This window comes from Neodiprion pinetum, chromosome 6, assembly GCF_021155775.2.
Source record: "Neodiprion pinetum isolate iyNeoPine1 chromosome 6, iyNeoPine1.2, whole genome shotgun sequence".
NCBI lineage: Eukaryota > Metazoa > Arthropoda > Insecta > Hymenoptera > Diprionidae > Neodiprion > Neodiprion pinetum.
The window spans coordinates 11,545,342-11,566,569 of record NC_060237.1 but is presented as its reverse complement, the minus strand read 5'-3'; the positions used below and the strand labels follow the sequence as shown (position 1 = coordinate 11,566,569).

Here is a 21,228-nt window from a genome sequence, read left to right as displayed (position 1 = left end):
AAAATATTTTAATATCAGCTGCGCGTACAACTATTTGGACGATCGTTCGAGTCGAATTTTTTCAATAGTTACAGGCTACAAAGCGATTAAAAGTAGTTTAAATCGCGACTCCTTGAACAATACAGTGCATATTTAGAATTACTGATACAACCAAACGGCGTCTGTATTTTCATACGAAATGTAAACAAAGAGTAATAGCGCAATCGTCATCAATTCAGGAGTGAAAGCAATTCATTTTGTCAGAATCTCATCATCGTTACAGGTCGTCCATATTATTTGAAATTCAGGAAGACTTTCTAAAGAATCGTTCAGAATATTGAAGACAATAATCGATACTTTTTGATGATTTTTTTACGAGGTGTAGTCGCACATTGAGGACTTATCAAGTTCAAATATTATATATTTGTAAGCTGCGAAGATTTTCTGGAAAATGCGAGCAGAAAAAATACAACAAGTATAAATTATACAACCTACCCTCACGGAAAAAAACCCTCGACTCGAGTGTAAATTCGTACCCTCATCTTTTTTTTTTACGGGGATTTAGCATTATCTATGAGTTGAGGGTACGAATTTACACCAAAGTTGAGGGTTTTTTCCGTGAGGGTAGATATCAACTTTTCATTTCAAATCACTTGAAAATGGTTAAAAATTTATTAGATTCGTTCGAATTCATTACACGACGGCTTATTTTGTCGGAAAGATTATTCTCTACAATCCCAAGATACTTTTTATATCGTCGTTAGTAACGGTAAATAATCAGTTTTTCAAGATTGCAATGATATTAATTTTGATTGGCAAACAGTAGCTAATGTTGAATTTAATGTTGACACAGAAATCTGCTTAAGCGAATTTGTGAATAGCAGTTTCCTTAAAAAAATTAGCAGCCGTGGATTAAAATCGAACGAGTCCACTAGATTTTCAAAATAACAAATTTACTCAAGCGCTTGCTTACAATTTTGATATTTATTTTTCTTCAATTTCCAGGAAAATCATTGCAGCTAAGTACATATTGCATAATTTTGATAAATTCTCGATGTTCGACTATCTCGAAATCAAATTAATAAGAAGTTAAGTTTTGGCTCACCAATCTCCTTAACCCGAGTATACAGTTACCGGCTATTAAGAGTATACATTGCCTCAATTTTCATCTCTGCTTCTAGGACGTCGCAGTTTCAGTATATTTATACAGCTTACAATTAGTGACAGACAAACACGGTGGCAGTAACGTAATAAAATAAACTGAGAATCGATGATTTGAATGCCTGAAATAAATTCCAACTCGTCAATTGAAAATACTAATTTTCCTTCCATAACGCCGTTCGAAGAATAACATAAAAATTCAGTCCCATTCGAGATCCACGACTTGCATAAGCATAAGTTACGCGTATCCGGATACATGGTATGTATATCCTCTCGTGAATCTATCACGTGGACGGGTTGTTGCGGAATGGATGTTCTTTTATCGAAAGAAGTGGGTGTGTGTAGGAATCCAGCCTAAACGTACAAAAGCCGGGTCTATCTATGCGGGTTTATCTTCACCGGAGGCATTTTCAAAGGATCGGCATCGCCTTGTGTGCAGCGATAACGCGGACCCCGGATCCAGAAAAGGATGAGGGAAACCACGCAGCGCTGCTTCTCTGCATCGCCGAGTGACGACGAGTCGTTCCGCGCCTGCTGCAGCCGCTGCATCATCGGCGTCCCGCATGGTCCATGGACGGCACGTGGTGTTAATCATATCGACACGTGGACGGGCCGAGGCTTATTGTCTTCGATTGCAAAATTATTGTCGAGACGGTAGCTCCTGAGTAAGATAGAAACGTCTAGATCGCTGGTCGGATTTCCCGCAATTAATTATTGGATCTAGAGCGCATGCGTACAAGCAAAGTGGCGCATAAACGGCCGGCTTGAATTCTTCAGCCCAAGAAACACGCGGCGCGTATCGCTTGCTGGTCAAAACTTTTCACGGTGAGCGAATACGCGAGTCGACGACTAGTTGGGCAGCCTCAATAAGGCCAAAGCTTTCAGATCTAGCGGGGGGACAATAGTTCATCTTACACTCTTAACCGTTTCGCGTACGTGTATATACGAAAACAATTGTCGATCTCGCTCCCCTGTGCACAACGGAAGGATTTATACGCGATTTGATCTCTATTTGCAGCAGGGTAAACGCTGCCCGGACCTTCTTGCAATATTTTCATTCGCAATATGTGGCTCAAGTGTGCGTACATTTATCTATATATGCCACGGGAGGGTGAAATCTTCCCCAATTATATATATATATATATATGGGGCATTCCATGGCATCTCGATCTACGTCGATGTCTCTGACCGGCTTTAAAATTTTTTGTACGAAATTACGTGACGAAAAACGCGATCGTGATTTTTTCAGAATTTTTTGACCCAGCGTATCCCAAGTATGATTTAAGAACTTGAAAAAAAAGTCCACTTTCTAAGATCTGAAAAAAATCAGAAAAATCTTATAAAATATATAAAAATCTTGACACCTATTGGAAGATGGAGATTTCATACCTTCAAAGGATAAATAAGAAGAATTTAAAAAAAAGTTATTATTATTCGATTGCATTTTGGATATAAGAATGAAAATAAAAACTCATTATAATATGCGCCGAAAAATGTGTATTCAGAAAGATATTGTAATGAAGTTTTATGTTCATTCTTATGTCAAAAATGCAATCCAGTAATAATAATTTAATTATTTTTTTATTTTCCTTATTTATCTGTTGAAGTTATCAAATCGCCATCTTTTAATAGGTGTCAAAAACTTTGTTATATTTTAGAAGATTTTTATGATTTTTTTCAGGTTTTAGAAAGTGGGTTTTTTCAAGTTTTTGAATCATACTTCAGATACGCTGGGTAGAAAAATTCTGAAAAAATTACGATTGCGTTTATCGTCATCTACTTTCATACAAAAAATTTTAAAGCTAACCTGAGATATAGACGTAGAATCTCGATCGAGATACCATGGAATGCCCCATATATTTGTGGGTGTGTGTGTGTGACGCGTTACACAGCATACCGTGAAAATTCGAGAACAGTTACTCTCCGATATTGGCTACGTGATTAAGATATTTAATCGCCGTTGCGTGGGACAGGGACATCAAAAAAACGAGCGTCGCATATTGTGTATCGATTGAAAGGGGGGCCCGGTATTTGAATGACTCCGAACAATAGCCTTGTTTTTATTGACAATGAGACGCGTTTCGTCCAATTCACTTTGGTAATTTAGAAATTCTATTTTCTCACTGTAATTTAATTTTTCGTTAATTATAATTACCTACACTAGTTAGAATATATAATAATACTGCGGTATACAATAAAAATTATTTTCACAAAACCTTGTGGAATTTTTTTTCTTTTAAATTCTATAATTGTGCTAAAAAATCTTGTCGACTTTTGTCTCGAGAACCTCGGAACTTTTTTGCGACTTTGCAAAAACCTGATAGACAAAATTAGAATTTGATCAAACGAAAAGCAGTAAAGAAAAAATTAATGAAACCCGCAAATTTCCTCATTCGCATAATTCAACTACAACTTACTTAGCGTAATTGCATCTAGTAAACTCTCTAGGATAAATAAATGTGGAATAGACTCGATTAAATGCGTTTTCTCGTCGACAAGAATAACTTGAAATTCATACGTCAAGTATTAGAATACTTTTAACGAACAAAATCTAAACAAATCCTTCGTATAAATCGTAGTACGCAGGATTTTTGAATGGTATATGAAAATTTGATATTGTAGGAAATGAGATAAAAGAAGTAAATAAGATAAAGATAATATATTTTAGACTAAAAATAGATGACTCTGAGAAACGTAATAAAGTGAATAAAAATCAATAATCTCGAATCGATGCTCATCTAAATGAAGTCGCAGATACTAAAACAAGCAATGAACAGAAGTTATTGAATATTGAAATTTGTATAAATGAAATGAAATTATTATACCTCCCAGTTCCCTGTACTTGAAGAATTTACGTTATTGGTTTATATTCAATTATCCTGAATAAATTTCATTTAGCCTGAACTTTTATGCATGCGCATCGCTGGTTTTTTCGTGAATACATCGAGGTGTATTTTCTAGAAAGATATACGGATACGTAACTGGGTATCTGTCCCCTGACGCGAAATGGTGATATAGTTAACTCCTGTAGTACTTATATCAGGCCATCTGGACGCTAACAGATGCACATGTACAAAGGAGTATATTTTTCCCCCAAATACTCAATGCTTCGTGTTCGGCAGCCGTGAAATCATATTAACTCTGTAATATTTTGGCATCATAAGAATGGTTGCGTGGCAGAAGTTTCATTGCACGTGACGTCATTGCTTGTGTCGCAGTTCGTCTCGCAGTTTTTTGCGCAATATTTGTAGAACATTTCTTTTCATAATTCCGGCCTACGATTAGGAATTGAATATCGAAATTATTTCATCCGCATTGACATTTAGATCTGGAGCTTTACTGCTACGCCAGTAGGTACAATTTCCAAAGATATCTTTTCAGTGCCTGTCTCAAGATACTCGTTGTCGGAGCAAACTCTCGTACGCTTCAGGATTACAGGCCATAACAAATGCGCGTTTTCCTCTGCATTTTGTTGCTATCGGTTACGAAAGTAGACAACGGAATTACCGTGATGATGACATTGATTGGATGAGTTAGCGTTAATTTAAGGTGTATAAACTAAGCAGATATTTAAATTGAGTGGAGGCATTATACATGTTTCAGCATGGTACGTATATAGCACAGCCTTTCCTGAACTCACTCCTTTATTATTGTACTCGTAGCGGGCGAGAAAAGCTCGCTGCCGCTTTATTTAATTGAAGAACTTCTCAGAAGCGTTGGATTAAACGCGAACCGGCTAACTCTGAATAAAATATTGGAGAAAAAAATTAACATTCCTTTCAACGCCCCATTCCGCTCAATATTTCAAGTACCTACTCGTTTGCCAATTTTGACACACCCCTGCCGGCTAAATTACACCCGTATTTTTACCTCTTTTGCGGGTTTTATATTACAATATGCATATAATATCGTTGATACCATTAATTAATGTATTATGGCGAGGTCACAAGAAAGTATATTATCTACTGTCCACTGAAAATTATATATATATATTATTGAAAATAATACGCTCAAGAGCTTCGTGACTACTTTGTTGTCCACGGGTGCCTACGGGATTAATTGAATAAGACGTGTTTCATATCAAGTAATATAGCGTTCAAATTCCATTTGAAAAAATTCTACGGAATTAAAAGCAAACACTAGAAAAACCCTCAGACATCAATTTTTATTCAACCGGAATAGATGTTGAAATATCACTACTGGAATTTTGAGTCCCATATTTTTAATTTCTCAAATTTTAACCTCCGGTTTTGATTCAGTGACGCCAAAAATCTCACGACACTAATTTTCGCGTACCATCCAGCTCGATTTTTCAAAAAAATCACCTGCGTTTTGAATTTCAGGATTTATAATTTAGATTTGGAATAAGAATCGGGCCCTAAGATCGTATAGGTATCAACGTCAAATTCAACCAACTTTAGCTCGATGTTTTTCAGATGTTTACGACAAGTGCTAATCAAGATAATGTGTGGCCTTTGAGCGTTGAATCAATCCCGTCAACGAGGTATTCTGCAGATACGAGATAATACACATCGAGTATTTGCACCTTGTTCAAAAGCGTGGAACGTTTGGTCAAGGTCGGGGATGGAGACCGAACGAGGTTCTCTTGCGAAACATGTGAATATAATCCAATCAGATCGAGTATTTCTCTATTTCACTGACACGTCTGAATAAGTTTGATTGTATAATTTGAGATTTCGCCTGGTAACAAAATATTTTACATATAAGTAAAACCATTGCTTTTAAATGTACTACAGGGTTCTTACTACTTTTAATTGGTAAAATTCTCCGATTTTTACAAGTTCTCCACATTCAGGATTATAATTTTGCGATACTTTTTGCCTCTTTTAAAATTAAATTGATGGACGGCGAAATATGATCAATCGTTACGTATTATTTTCTATTTGTTTCAAAGACTTCGCATTTCATTTACACTTAAATTTTTCATTCGAACCTGAATCACGCACGAAATTCCTAAACTTTACCATGATTCAACCAGGTAAGAAAAAATCGTTGTCTATTCTCAGGTTTTTCAGATAAAGTGGCAGCCTTGCAGTTCAGTGATATAGTAAAACAATTCTCATCAACCTATTTATATGCCGTTATACAGTCCAATAATTTGGTTTCTATTATTCAGGCATAGAGAATGTTATATTTCTTTGTATATTTTTATAACAATACATGGTGAAAAGTGTAATTAACAACCATGAATACGGGGTCAAAGCAAACAAGGAAAACCTGTTCCCGGAAAAATTCATTTCACTGGTTATGTCCAGTAAAAGTTTCCTACTGACGCTGTAGAGCTGAATCAATTTGTTTCATCATTTCAAGTGTCCTATTTTACGAATAATAATTGACAGAAATTTAATCGGACGGAATTTCAATTATCCAATGTAATCTGACAGCATTGGTAGTAGTCAAGTCGTTTCAAAAAAGTGAGAAAAGTGACAGATCAGAATTAATAATTGCACAGTAATTAAACGAAAAGTGTTACTACAGCGTTATTAATCTCGTAAAAATAGCCCTATTTTCAGTTATGTCACTGTATATGTACAGGCTTTTCTTGTTTTTCACATTTTCTTACTACACGTAATTCATTTTTCAGTAAAAATATTTTGGAAAACCAATAAACGTCACGTTATAAGGATTTTCCTAAAGTCTTGAGAAAAAAAATAATAATTTGATGAGGCACTACTTCATATTGGCTTACATTCCTCGGGTTTCGCGCGAGCTCTTCTTCACTATAAAGCAACAAGAGAAATAAAGAACAGGGAAATGTTTTATTATTTGAAAGTCGAAAACATTAGTTTTTACGAATTTCAACGTAGATTTTTCGATACTAAAGAAAAATTCCACGTATCTAAGGTTTTACAAAAACTTTTGTTTCGTCATTCAAAATATAGCCAACGGTGGATTTAAGATATTTTCATTTTGAAATTCCCGAAAATAGCCTCTTTTCGAAATGTCAACGTCGTTGAGGCATTAATAAAAAATTTACTTCAGCCCAGCCCTTTTACGTGAGCTATTTTTTAGTGAAAACGTGCAAAAATCTCGGAAAAGAGCGAAATCTAAAAAAGGCTCTTTCTGAACCGCCCTGCTGTATACGATAAACGCTGTAAATGAGTTACAAGTGAATAATAATTCTGATTTACGAACTTATTATCCTTTCGAGCAAAATATTTCGATACAGAAATAATGAACCAAATGGCCATAGTTGATTTTCCGAAAATAAACTGAAGCCAAGTTTTCTGCTGAAAATACTATAATACTTAACAAACAGGATCTTGTCTAGTGGAAAAAAAATTGTGCAGCCAAATTTTTTCTGCACGAAACTCAATTACGACCGAAAAAGTATCGTTAAAGAGTATTTCTTGGAAAAAGTAACAAAGAGTGACTGCGTTAAGAAAAAAGTGACCAAAAGTGAGAAAAGTGACTGACTACCAGTTCAGTTAATTCGTGTTCACCTGGATCATTTTCTTCATTACGTAATTTGTTACAATTTCAGATGTATATACCTTTGAAAGACAGAACCGAAGGTTTCGTATTGTCTTTTTGTTCAAAATTCCGTTGCAAATTGAAAAGTTTTCAATGAAAGCACTGCATACACAGGAAAGACGGTAGGTTTATGAATTTATGTTATTTATCACATGGATATCAGTAAAGCAATCATCGGTGGTTGATTACCACAGTTTTGTACTCCGACAAGTATATTGTCACGGTTATTTTCACGCATGAAACAAATCGATCGCTCTTCAATGTCAAAGGCGCAAACACCAGTTCCTTCCTTGTGCGTCGGAGGTGAAAGAATTTGAATTACTATAGTCCCAATTTTTACTTCGTTCTGATCAATTTGTAACGGCAAAGTTCAAATTGCTCCCAATAGAATTTATACACAACGATAATATTCTATCAAGTGCTAATTTTATTGACATTGCACGATTATATTCTGGACTATCAACGATAGATTAATTTAAGTTATAATTTTGAACTGTACTCCAGCACGAGCTTGTCTATTCAAAATACGCATTTCTGAGAGAAACTGTGAACTACTGATGGGTAGATTGATTAAATTCAAAATTCCATGAAAATGAAGGTTCCAACTAATCGTATGGCAAAAATTATTGCTCCGGCTGGTCATTGGAGGTAGCGTAATCTATTGGTGATTGAACGAAGTGAATACGCACAAGCGGCGACGTTTTTCCGCCTTTGGATAACGTTGAAATTGAAATCGTGCTCTGCCGATAAATAATCAGTAATAACACTAATAATAATAATAATAACAATAACAATAAACATTATTTCGAACGCTCCTCAATCCAATAATAGTATAATATTTTAAACAATTCGGATGCCGCACCGGCATTTTGATATAGGATTTAACATAACTTGATTTGTAAACAATTTTGAATGTAGAGCGCGTGACAAAAAGCATGCACTAGAATGTGAATGTGGCATGAAAAAGAAAATTAACTTTGAAAAGAGCATCGACTTGACCCATACATTCGAAAAACAAAAATTGAAAATAGAAAAGGAAGCTGCTGATTATTTTTTTCAAACTGTTTTTTTATTTAGTGAGAAATTTGATGGTGAAACAGACCTGAAATTTCTGTTAGATTTAAATACACGTTTGAGAAATACAGCTACGGTATTAAAATTTATCTCAACCTCTGTGCAAATATTGAGAATTTAAATGATATCTAGATAAAATTTATTATTGAAAACACGGGATTTTTTTATTGTACAGTAGTGATTTTCGAGTCTTACTACACGTATATAGCTATAAGCAATTCAGATCCTCGAAGTGAAGGTCTAGGTAGGCTATAAACTGTTTTTAAGACTTACACTAGTAAATTTTGTTAAATTATAAATAACACAAGTAACTTAGTATGTATCATACTTTGTCATGAGATTGAAAAATAATTAGCTATTATATTACATCACCGTTGCAACGGCTTCAACGATTTTTTTCAACTTTTTATTGAACACTTATTTATTAACTTTTATCGTTCTCGTTTCATCACCATTGATAGTTGTCGTTTGTTTCTACTACTCGTAGATAATAAACCGCAACGATCCAATCCGCACGAAAGCTATTGCACAGGTGTTTACAATGTGAGTGGTAACTCAGCTTGCCGACTAATTACAATAGATCTCAACTAATCATAAATATAAGCCAACTGCATAATATATGAATAACGTAATAGTTTTTCATAAAAATAGTTAGAGATACGAGTGACGTCCAAACAAAATGCGCAGCATTCATGACTGAAACAATATATCTTTTGAAAACTATATTTTGTTGAACGAGTAGTTACAACGGTATGAAATACATCAATTGATTATTAGTTACGCTAATTCGGAGTGACTACCGAGAAAATATCGGAAGCTATAGTTGCCATAATCAACGAGTGACGAAAAGTCAATTGAAATTAAGGTCCCCGACATTTCCCCAACTTTGTAGGTAAAAAAATTCAGCTTTTCCATGAAAATGAAGGTAACAGCTTCACGCTTTAACAGCCAAACATGCAGTATTGATTAAAATAAGACAGTGAGGCTTATATTTACGCTACTGTATTTACACGTTTATATGACATTAGTGTGTTTCAAAAAAAACGACTATTTTTTTTTTTTTCGAAGAACATTGAAAAATCTTCCGAGTGTCCCTCAAAAATGACCTCGGTAAAATATGAGCTCTAAATATTGTTATTTAGAGGTGGCGATTCTCAATTTACTATTTCCCATTTAAATAACATGGGAAAAAATTTTTCAAAAATTTAGAATTTTATTGCTCGAAAACGAATCAGTGTGAAGATATAAACAAAACATATTCTTGTAGGAAATTTTACGCTCTACAAAAAAGATCTGAATAAAGATTTGCGTAAGGTAAGTCGTTTCGGAGTTATCAGGCCTCAAACGTCGAACCGTTTGAAATAATGATGTTATTAATTTACAAATGCTACAAAACTGACTCATATCACTTAAATACACAATACTATTGATTTTAAAATTAAAACTATAGACTTCCAATGAAATGTTAATTAATAAATTTCATTAATCAACGATATGAGTCAGTTTTGTATTTCTATTCAACCATTGAAGTCTGCCACCCAATTTTGGTAATATACTTTTCGCTGCCCGTATTTATTGCGTAACTCCGCAAAATACCTTTGGACTATAGTCTGTCAATGGAGATTTTGCTAAGAAAATTCCCGCAGATATTGAGCGGTCTGCAGCAAAAATGTGCACCGCGTGCATCAAATATAAATCATTTCAGGATGCATAAACTAAGAAAATAAAATGTGGCTATATTAACGATTAAAACGAATGGAAAAGGACTACTTTTTTTTAAACCTTGTTTTTTTTGCAGTATTGGCAGCAGTGGACGGTGATTTTGGGTTTAGCTGGTTCTTGTGCTTTTTACTTTCGACATGTTGTGCAAAACTGCTCTCTGAGTTTAGAGAAACGTTGCAAGGTGCACAGTAGTATTGCCCTGATGGATAAAAGTGGAGGATTACATCTTGGCTCTGAATAAGTACTTATACTTCTAAAAGGACCTTAACGTGAAAATGTTCTCAACTTAAAACTTACCCGATGGGGTTCTATAAATTGAATAATCTAGCGGTCCACTAACAACAGGGACCACTTCAGCTTCAGGTACTGCAAAATAACAAAGTCACCGAGAGATGTAAAAAATTAAAGTCAAAGTCTGTATGACTAGAGTAACGAGTCCATTACAAAAAGACAAATTACTGTTTCTGAAATTGACAGATCTTACCTGTGTCAGGTACTGGAAGCCCATTCATTCTGAGCATCCTGAGATGCCTTGCACCTCGACGATGTGTTTCTAATTGGTCTTTTCGATTTGCCGAAACACCGCAAAGGTCACAGCGCAATAGTGTTTGATAAGATGGAGCCGTATAGAGAGGCGTACTGACTGGTACTGCTGCAGCAATCGTCGGTATCGGTACAGGAGATACAACAGGTACAACGATGGCAGCTTCTGCCGGAATTATTACTGGGGCTGGTGGTTCAGCTTGAAAACCTATCCCTATGCCAAACCGTCCACTCGGATCTATCGGGGCTTGATTCTGATTCTGCTTTTTTGATGTCCTTTAAAAAAATGGTATAATAAGATTACTTTAACATCAAAACTGTGCCTCCACTACGTATGGTATTACATAATATTACAGACATACTATTATTCTCTCTTGTTCAACTGACATTACTCGTATTATGGTTTTTTGAATCACTTGTAAGTGGAAGTGTTTAATTGATTTTTGATGTCGGCTTGTTACTCACCTAACACGTGGGCCACCATTAGCTGCCCTAAGATGTTTCTTGCCAGCATAATGTTGTGTCGCATCGGTTTGCGAGGTGAACCAAGTCTTGCAGATCTGTGAATTACAGTGGCAAATGCTTTATGATTCGTTTTAAGTATTGATACAAGACCTGATTAGGTTCTGGAAATTTACCTCGCAGTAGGTATTCCAATCCGCTTCGGTTGTACTGGAAACTTGACCACTGTCTTCAGTTTTCAATTTTTTCACGCTCTGATTTAGGAACATAGATACCTTCTTTTGATGGGGTTTGCCATCGTAATGTAACTTTGCTTGCAACGTAGAGTTCATCTGTAATTTGATACAGTAATATTAAGTAGGATTCGTAAATGAACCTCTCACAAAGTTGATTATCAAAAATATATTGTAACAATATTTATTCTTACAACTGCATTGCACAAGTCACATTTTAGCGGTTTCATTAGAGCGGAAAGTTCCCTTTGAGCACTTGCAACTTTCTCTGGAATAAGAAGAAAGATGAATTTATCAACATGAATTATCAAATTGCGACAATATTTTCGAAATATGCAACGGTTCTTTCATTCTTTAAGGAGAATAAAAATTTTCTAATTATCCGATTCCTTGACATTCGTAAAATTCCGCGCCTTTCCCTTTTCATCACAAAGATAAAATTCTAGTTGTGGTTGTAATACAGTCCTTAACTATATTAATTTTTTACTATAACTAAAACATATAGTTCTTCATACAAAATGAAAGTCAATTTTGTAGATGGAACCAGAAAATCTAGTATACGTATTCTTTCTGATTATGGTCACTCGTACTATATTTTCTTGTAATTGTTGCAATAATTTGATGATGGTGCAACAATTAATTGTACTGAGACCTTATTTAAGTGTAAAAATATTGTAAACTATACAACCAGATTCCACATTGCAATAACCATAAAATGTAGTACTGAGAACTATAATCGCATCAAATAGTCACTTGTACCACATTTTCTTGTGATTCCAACAATATTTAAACTGTTATTTCCACGATACCCATTTGACAAGAATTTTCTAGTAACTATAACAAACGAAATATTTCTCAGCGTAGCTGCGGCCATCTTGAATTTCCCTAGTGCTGCAAAATAGTCGAGGTGCAATAAAGAAAAACTTTGAGAACATTTGGCTGGTTATCGGACAGTTCGGATGAGTTTGAAAAGAAAATAGGTACATATATATACAATACAAAAGAGTAATAAAATCTAACGAGCGATGTAATTTACCTGCATCTTGAGCGGGGTCAATGAATTCACTCTTGCGTTTGTAATACTTGGATTTAGCTTTGCCGGAAAGGTTAGCTGGAAGAGGAACTTTGTAAGTTGCTTCGTACCATTGCGCGTATTGCGAGTCGTAAAGTTCCGAGGAATCTGCTTCCGTTGGCACCCACCATGGGGTGGGAGAACTTTGCGTTTGCATCGGGGGATGGATATAATAAGGAGAAGTGGCGGCAGTTGGAAATTGACTCGGCGCCAGCACCGTGCCGGTTGTTGCTGAAGCATTTTCTTCGGTTTGCTGAGGAAGCTTGATTTGCGTCGTTACAACGCTCGCTTCTGTCGACGATAACGACCCAGGGAGCGGGGGTGGCCGAGGTGGTAGCAAACATTCTAATCCTGTACAATAATAAAGATGTTCATTAACATTCACAGAAATTAACTTGCTGTCTCTTAATATTCATTTTATACCTGTAGCAATGCTACATCTAACAGCTGCGTCGAATGTGCTTAACGATCAGATAACGTCCGCCAATTTGGGTAATTACGCACTATTCAAAGTGAAATTAACTCGAATTTATTATAGCTGTGATAGAATTGAAGTAACCGAAATAGTTATTTTCGTGGCTAGTGCGCATAAAATACGGATTTCTTGACGAGCGTAAAGTGCCGCACGAGCCGAAGGTGAGCGCGAAACTCACACGAGTCAAGAATTTCTTACATCCACACATAACACAAATAATTTTTCTGCGATACCGCCGTTAATAATCCGACCACTTTGTAGTTTTTATGAGCACTAAGGTTTAAAAGTCGAATTTTAAGCACTAGTGCTTATAAAAACTGCACAGTATTCTCGTTTTTGACACGAGGTAGCACAGAAAATAGAATTTCATACCGCGTAAGAATGCATGCGGATGTAATAAGTATAAACGTTGGATTCACTCCACGATGTCTAGAAGCCACGCGATATACACGGGGAAAGGATTCGTTGAATCTATCAAATATGGCGATGAAATATGGCGAATGGAATATATTTTTGGGTCGAGAGACCGTCATTTGATTCAAGTACAAAGAGATGAAAAAAGTAATTGGAGTTATATATATATCTGGTGGAATGAAAAAAACGTTTCTTTTGCCATATTTAGCAAATTTAACGTTTTTTATGTTTGTTGTACTTAATATGTGAATGACAATGCTTACTGACATCGTAAATGCTTTTCTTGGAAAATAACCTGAATTATCTAGGATGGTTTTATCTTATCAGAGGACGATAAAAACTTCTATAAATCATTGGTGATGGATGATGGTTATAAAATAAGGATACCTGTATTTTGGTGTGCAGATCTAAAGGCCTTAGTTTTTTGCCGACAAGAAAGTCGTTCGAAAAAAAATTCTATAAATTAGATGGAGAGGCAGTCCACCACGGGATGTTGCTTGAACATTTGTATATATAACACTACGCTGTTGAGAATTTTTTCAGATTTTTAAATTGCCTCAATCCAATGTTCGTTGTTAAAAGTTGCAAATAATTAATTACTTTAGAATAATCTAAAAAATATGAAAAATATGATCTGACATATGAAAATTAATGTTTAAGCAGCCACCCATAGTAAACTGACTCATCGATCTAATTCTTTTTTGTGTTTCTTTTGAGAAAATTTCGAAAAAAATAAAAAGGGAACGTCAGACGACTTTGGCTCAAGGCTTGACAATTTTGATATCTGACACATGGTTTTTTAGATTTATTTCAGATTTTTAAATCCTGTTGATCAATATTATCGTTTCAAAAATTGTAACTGATTGACATCGATTCAAAAAATTTCGGAAAATATTAATATTTTCCGGTGTCGAAACAATCACATAAAAGATCGCGAGCCAAATCAGAGAGGTCAAGGATTAGAGACCCAGATCCAGTTGGTATGGAATGCCTCATATATATGATAGTGAAGGGTTGAGGCATAGCGATGATTGGTGTATCCTAAGTAATTATCATCATTATCTTCATTAGAAATCGCATTCGAAAGAAGAGTGTTCCATTGTATTGAAAGTCCCATGCATACGTACACATCTGAAATACTCAAACGACCTGATTTGAAAGCATACGACGTGGAATACTAAAGATACGATCTGAGAGGATGATTAATGATCTCGGAAGGCGTTTTATATTGCAGTAACAGGTGCGATGGGTGCAGCAGTCTATCGCTATAGCCAATCAAACAGTGTTTCAAGCAAATAATTCCACCCGCTTGAAATTTTCTGATGGCTTAAACATCCACTTTTTGCTCATTCCTATCAGATTCTATCGCTTTTTGTACGAAAAAAAGTGTTCCATCGACAAGCAATAGTTGGATCGGTGGATTCTCTATCGGAAACACCTTACAGAAGCGATGATAGCATGAATATATTAACGGATTCATGATTTGTTGCAAAAGGTTATGCACACAGTATTGACATTCTAAATAACTCGACATGAAATTTCAACAATTAAAAATCTATTAAACACCAATATATGATCGTCTATGGCCCGCTTACATGCAACATTATTGAAGTATCTGAAACTTAACTCTTCTCGCGTCGTGTAAAGGTAAATACGAATGTGTTCACACGCATATAAGAGAGGAAAAGGAGATGCTTTGCTGAGCAAGGATTACGGTCAGCTAGTCAGTCGATCATAAAACGTTCTAAAGTAAAGTCTGTAGCTGTCACTCTTGGCCAAGTAATGTATAGAATTGTTACAATACCATTATTCTCATATTCATAATTTTTATATTCAATTCAACTATTGACGAACCCTACTGAAAATCTTAGATATAAATAGAATGTGGCCGACTCAACTACGATACGTCTTGAGCAAAGAAGAGTCCTCAATTTGATTGAGTTGATTTCGATGTAAAAGAATTCTCCTCTGCAATGTGTATCAGGATATATTCAACAGTTGGAAGTTTCATTAATAGTTCATAAGTATTCATTACTTTAGTAAATTAATAAGTTCATTACAGTGGAATAGTCCAAAAATGTACATTAGTACGTTCAAAGAAAGATTTATTGACATACCAATTGCAACGATAAACATGGTTTCAAGTAACAAATACGACTCAATCAATTTCGATTATAATGTTAGGAGTTAAAAATTTCCAAATTCCCAGGTTACAAATATTTAAATTTTATAAAAATCAAACTGTAAAGAACTTACATGTTTGAACATTTTTCGATCGATTGCCGATCAATTGACTGTGACAACAAAATTCGCGTACTGACTATGGCATAGTTATTTAAAAAATTAAGACTGTGCGATTAATCGATTAATCGTAAACTTCGATTCTTTGTTTTTATAATTAATCGATTTTTCACCCTTTTCAATTATTGTTTTTCCATCGAACGTCAAAGGATTCAAAGGAGATTAACAGGTCAATCAGTCGTACATTATTGATTCGATTTACAAGTTTCCAGTCAGTCAAGTAAAGCTTACAAGAATTACCAATAATTCACTAGATTTTATTTAACAAGTCAATAACAATTAATAAATCGAATAATAGTGGTTCGCGGGATTTTCCAATTTTCGGAAGAATAAAATCAAACGATAGCTTTTAATAAAAGATGATAGTTAGCAGAGAAAATTAGACACAGGTCGGTACAAGCGATATAATACAAAAATCTACTTAGAACTATACGTCACTGAGCGACATGATTTTACCCACTTTTCCAAGAACGACGCTACGGTAATTATTAGTCTATTGATTTGCAATAAGAAAGTACGGACTTTAATAGAAATCGGAAGTTGTTGAAATTGACGATAGCCCGGAACGCTCGTGAGTAGTGACAAAAGAATTAGACGTAATTTGCGGTAGATGGTAACTGGCAAGAGACATTGACGTTAATTAATAAGCCTTAAAAATCGGTAGCTTAGATGAGAAATCATCAAATGAAGTAAATTGTGGGGGCCAAGTGACGAAAAAATTATCGATAGATAATTGAACTGATAATTTAAAAATTCAAGAGATAATTCACAGAGTTTTTACATATAATTTACGAAAAATTACAAAACTTGGACAGATGTTGAGAGATTACTAGGGAATACACTGAATACACCTTATTGCGCCAAAATCAAAGATAATAAATGAGACTTGAAGTAACAAAAAAAATATGAAAAATGTGGCGGGTAATAATTAATAAAGGATCATTAACAAGAAAATGGCAAAAGGTACAGTAATATTTAGCGGCTTAATCACGACGCTGAAGTTAGTAACGTTACCGTAACGAAACGTAACAAAAAAGTGTATTAATGTACAAACTTAGGATGACTCTCAAGGAGTTGGCTTTACAAACCGTGAGCATGTTTAGTTTTTTTACGGTTTACTAAAGTTTAGACAGTCCTAAAGTTGCGAAGAAACGATTTTTTCTCAACATGTATGGTTGCAGTAACGTTACTAACTTCAACCTCGTGCTTAATCTTCACTTAGATGTACTCCAACCAACTCGACTTACTCGACAAATTCATGCACAATAGCAAATAAAATACAATAAGCTGTACGGTAAATTAAATATAATAAGCACTACCAGTACAGAAATGAAGAACAAAGAAGGATAAGAGATAGCTCAAAAAAGTACGATAGAAATTACAGAAGCAGTCTAAGAGAAAATTACAAGAACATCAGGGAAATTCAAATATACGGGAGAATTCTTATTCGATAGTTACGAGGTCGCTCAACGATACCAAATTAATTAATCAACGAAATCATGCAGTCACTCGATCGCTCAAAGCACTTCAGATGCATGGACCACTATTCACAACGATACTGGCATCACACAATGCAACGAAAAAAATAAGTAAAATACGAGAAAAGAGAAGGTACGAACAACTTCGTAACGATACGATACTTAACGGCAGAAGCCTTACCTTAGCCGGTGACTCAAGCACACAGACACTGAATTTAATTAAAAATAAACTTGACGGTAGCAAAGAAGGTAAGAAAAAAATGTGAGGGGAAAAGAAAATAAAAAGAAATTTAACGATAATGCAAACGGTAGTAAGAGAAATGTTAGCGATAAAGAAACGTTAGCAAGAAAGAAAAAGGAAAGTAGAATTTAACGAAGGAAATCTCTAGTTGTATCGAGTAGGAACGTGCGGTCGCCTGGCGGGTTGAGCGTAGAATAAACGGAGGTCGGAGGTCGATTCTTTTTTCCTCGCTTCTTTTTGTTGATTCGTCGTTTGTTCCCAATCATAATTGGGTCATCCCATTCGCGTCGAATATCAGTTGTGAATACGCGACGCGTTTACGGAGATTACCGGTAGATGCTGAGTAACGTTCGTCCTGTGACTTCTTCGATTACACTTGCTCGTGCGGAATTACAGCCGAGGCACATTACGACCAGCTGGTTGCCTATCGTTGGGGACCCTCTGGCGAAGATACGCCGAGGAAATTTTCTCCAGGCCAAAGTTTTTCGCCTGGAGAGCGACGGCATAACGCACCTCAGGGCAATGTACATCTGCCCACGATGTAATCGTGATCCTTGCCGACAGGAACGCTGTATCGAGTCCTCTGGATACTCTTGACGGCGATGACAACCAGCGGAACGGTAGTTATTAAGAATCGCTTCAGCGCCTGGCTGAGAAGTTGTAAATGCGCTTCTCGGGCGACCCTGAACTCTCATCTTCACGGCATCCGGGAAAACGGGCGGCTGACTTCTTCGGGAAAAGTGGTGACTTTGCTGTCGGGAGGACTTTTGAATGCTCCTCATAGATGCTTATACGCCGGCAGTCGAAGGGTTTGCACGTCGGGTAGTCGGTAGATGAGGTCATCGGGAGAATGATTCGGAATCATCAGGGATGATGTTGATTCCTCGATGGTCGGGATCGTTCCCGTACTAGTAACTTGTTCGCTTGCGCTGAACCGCGAAATACAGAGTATACAATGAAAAAATTGGTTACTAGTAGTTTATCGTCTAATTTGTATCGAGTTCGCTCGGAGTACCCCGCCAGGGACGCGTTTTTTGGGAATTACAGTCAGTTGTGTGCCCTTGTGACGGGCCGTTCTAAATCGCCACGGTACAATACATGATACGCATACAGGCTGCGCCGTGTATGAATTTGTGACATATAACATGATTGTAGATGCAAACATCAAATTCTGACATTTTTGCATGCGTTATGTATAATGTGCAGAGTATTATATTGTGTTTATAACGGCAATTTACGGTTTCGCAAAAAGTCTCGTACAAATGCGTAGGAGCGGGTAAAAAATCAGAGAAACCCAAGATCGGAATGGTCAGAATTCCGAACACAAATATATCGAAAACTCACAATCACGAAAGAACAAAGTGGTGAATCTGCATTAAGCCAGAAATAATGGAAATAGAATACAAAAGTATCGAAATTTGAAGTCATCAAATTTAGAATACACAACTGATGAAAATTCCGAAAGGCCATTAGCAGAATGAGTCAAATGCGGTTGCTCACAAACACAAATAAATAACCTGCAGATGGATCATAAAGTAGACTTTTTATCTATTCGAATTCATAAATGTGAAGGATCAAGAATCAGAACAGTTAGAACTCCTGGTAGTAATCTTATAGAAGGCTCAGAATATAAGTATATCAGAATCGTCAGAATGAACAATCGCAATATATCAGAAGACAGGCACATCGTTGGCCACACTCTAAAGGGCTATATAACTTAACAGTTTTAATAACTCAAAATTGTCCACTTGCATTGCGTTCTTTCTTCTTTATTAAGTATTGAGTAAAGAATTTCTTTGATTCTGTATATAAAAGATTTTACAAGTCAAAATAGATTAGTTGGATAGACTCGGAATGTGAAATTCTGGTGGTAAGCCATCTATACGGTTACTTTCTTAATACTGATCTTTCTGAATTGTACGATTCTAAATAATGACCGTTAGACATTCTGGATATCTGTTTTCCGCTGTTTCTAGATGATGAAGTTCTAACTTTTATTTTTATAATATTTGGACATTTGAGAATATGAAACTTTCAACAAATTCATTCTCTGGAATATTGACTCTATACATTATTAAATTCTGCATCTCTGAATTCTTGGATTAATGTTTTCTGAAGTAAGTGGGTTCGGATAATAGAGTCCTCTACTAAATACATTTTAGGTAAACTGCAGCTTTTTATCGGGCACCATTCGGGGCGTAATATTTCTGACAGTATCTGTTCGCTCATATTTGTTATTCGAGTTTATTAAATTCGGAATTCTGGCCATTCTGATTTCTTACCCCCACCCCAAATGCGTACGTTTGTGTTTTACGGATACACTTAATAACGCACGCAGCGTAACAGCGAACGCCTAACTATATACAATACTCAACTCAATGCGAAGCTCTTTACCGAGTCGATTAATGCCGGGTACTCAGCTGCCGCTGTGTAGATATCGTTTACAAACTTGTTATGCATACAGCAGGCTTAATTAATTGCGTCACGACTTACCGGGAACTTCTGGATTTTCAATGGTCTTCGTCACTGGCCCTGACATTAGTGCAAAAACGTTTCACATCCAATAACTGAGGGATCGTTTAGCCTTCTGCAGGTACACTGAAAATCCAAGGGTCTTTAATTCAACAACCCCATACTGAATCGGCGGTATATTCCAATCGCTGGAATATCTTCACACGTTTCGTTTTGCCAATTGCTTCATCTAACCCTCTTGAATTTCACGCAGATTTGCGGAGAGTCTCGAGTGATTACCGTCGTCTCGGTGATAGCCCGGCGTCTACTGTTTATCTCTATCAAAAATATTGAGCTGTATGATAGGTTAACAGTGTTTGACAAGCGGCCTGCCGACCGACAGTATCGACTTTAATTGCAAAATGGCCGACCGTTGTTGTTCGACTAGGGTCCCTTTAAATCGGGGCGAGCCAAATTTGAGAGCCAATCAGGTGCCATGAGCCATATAACAAAATCCACCATGTTAAGGCGCGCGACTTTTCAAACGTCAGCTACTGTAACCGCTTGAACTGAAAGATTTTTAAAGTATGATATTATTTAATAACGTCATGTCACGGAATGAAACCTTACATTATAAGACCTAAAGTTTTCGTTAATTCTCATTTCACCCTGAGGTTGTGATTTAAATTAGCATTAAAAAGGATGTTGAATAATTACTCCAGTTTCCAGTGGAAGACTTCGGTCGTTAGAAATGAAGATACAGATCATCTTCATATATCTTCAGTTAATGCAATTATAAACTTATTGATATACTGATTTTTGTTTTTCTTCTCACTCCGGATGAAGTCTACGTAAAAATTCCGTTGTTACCAAACAATTCTCAGCTCGTCAATGAATAGTCAGTGAAGATTTTCACTTTCTTCTTTTCCGTACAAGTTTTTGACCGGCTTAGCCAGTCCATATCTTCGGGGCTGAAATAACATTTATCGTAAAATTTTCTAATTATTTGCACTGAAGATAATTGGTCGAGCCAGTCGAAACATTGTACAGAAAAAAAGAAAGTGAAAATCTTCTATCATTTTTTTTTTGCTCGTAGTTGAATATCTATATGTAACTTATAATCTTTC

The 21,228-nt window shown here is 35.8% G+C and overlaps 1 protein-coding gene across 1 annotated transcript; it reads right to left on the bottom strand.

Annotated features, from left to right (window-relative positions):
* Positions 1 to 5,862: 5,862 nt before the first annotated feature.
* On the bottom strand, positions 5,863 to 20,876 carry LOC124221551 (zinc finger protein 346). The gene is made up of 9 exons (XM_046631670.2): positions 20,819 to 20,876; positions 20,144 to 20,670; positions 12,706 to 13,092; positions 11,864 to 11,937; positions 11,613 to 11,768; positions 11,440 to 11,534; positions 10,916 to 11,250; positions 10,729 to 10,797; positions 5,863 to 10,630 (listed from the first exon to the last, which is right to left on the bottom strand). Exons 2-9 carry the CDS (start codon positions 20,187 to 20,189, stop codon positions 10,476 to 10,478), a joined length of 1,317 nt encoding a protein of 438 aa, XP_046487626.1. The 5' UTR covers positions 20,190 to 20,670; positions 20,819 to 20,876; the 3' UTR covers positions 5,863 to 10,475.
* Between the last annotated feature and the right edge of the window lie 352 nt (positions 20,877 to 21,228).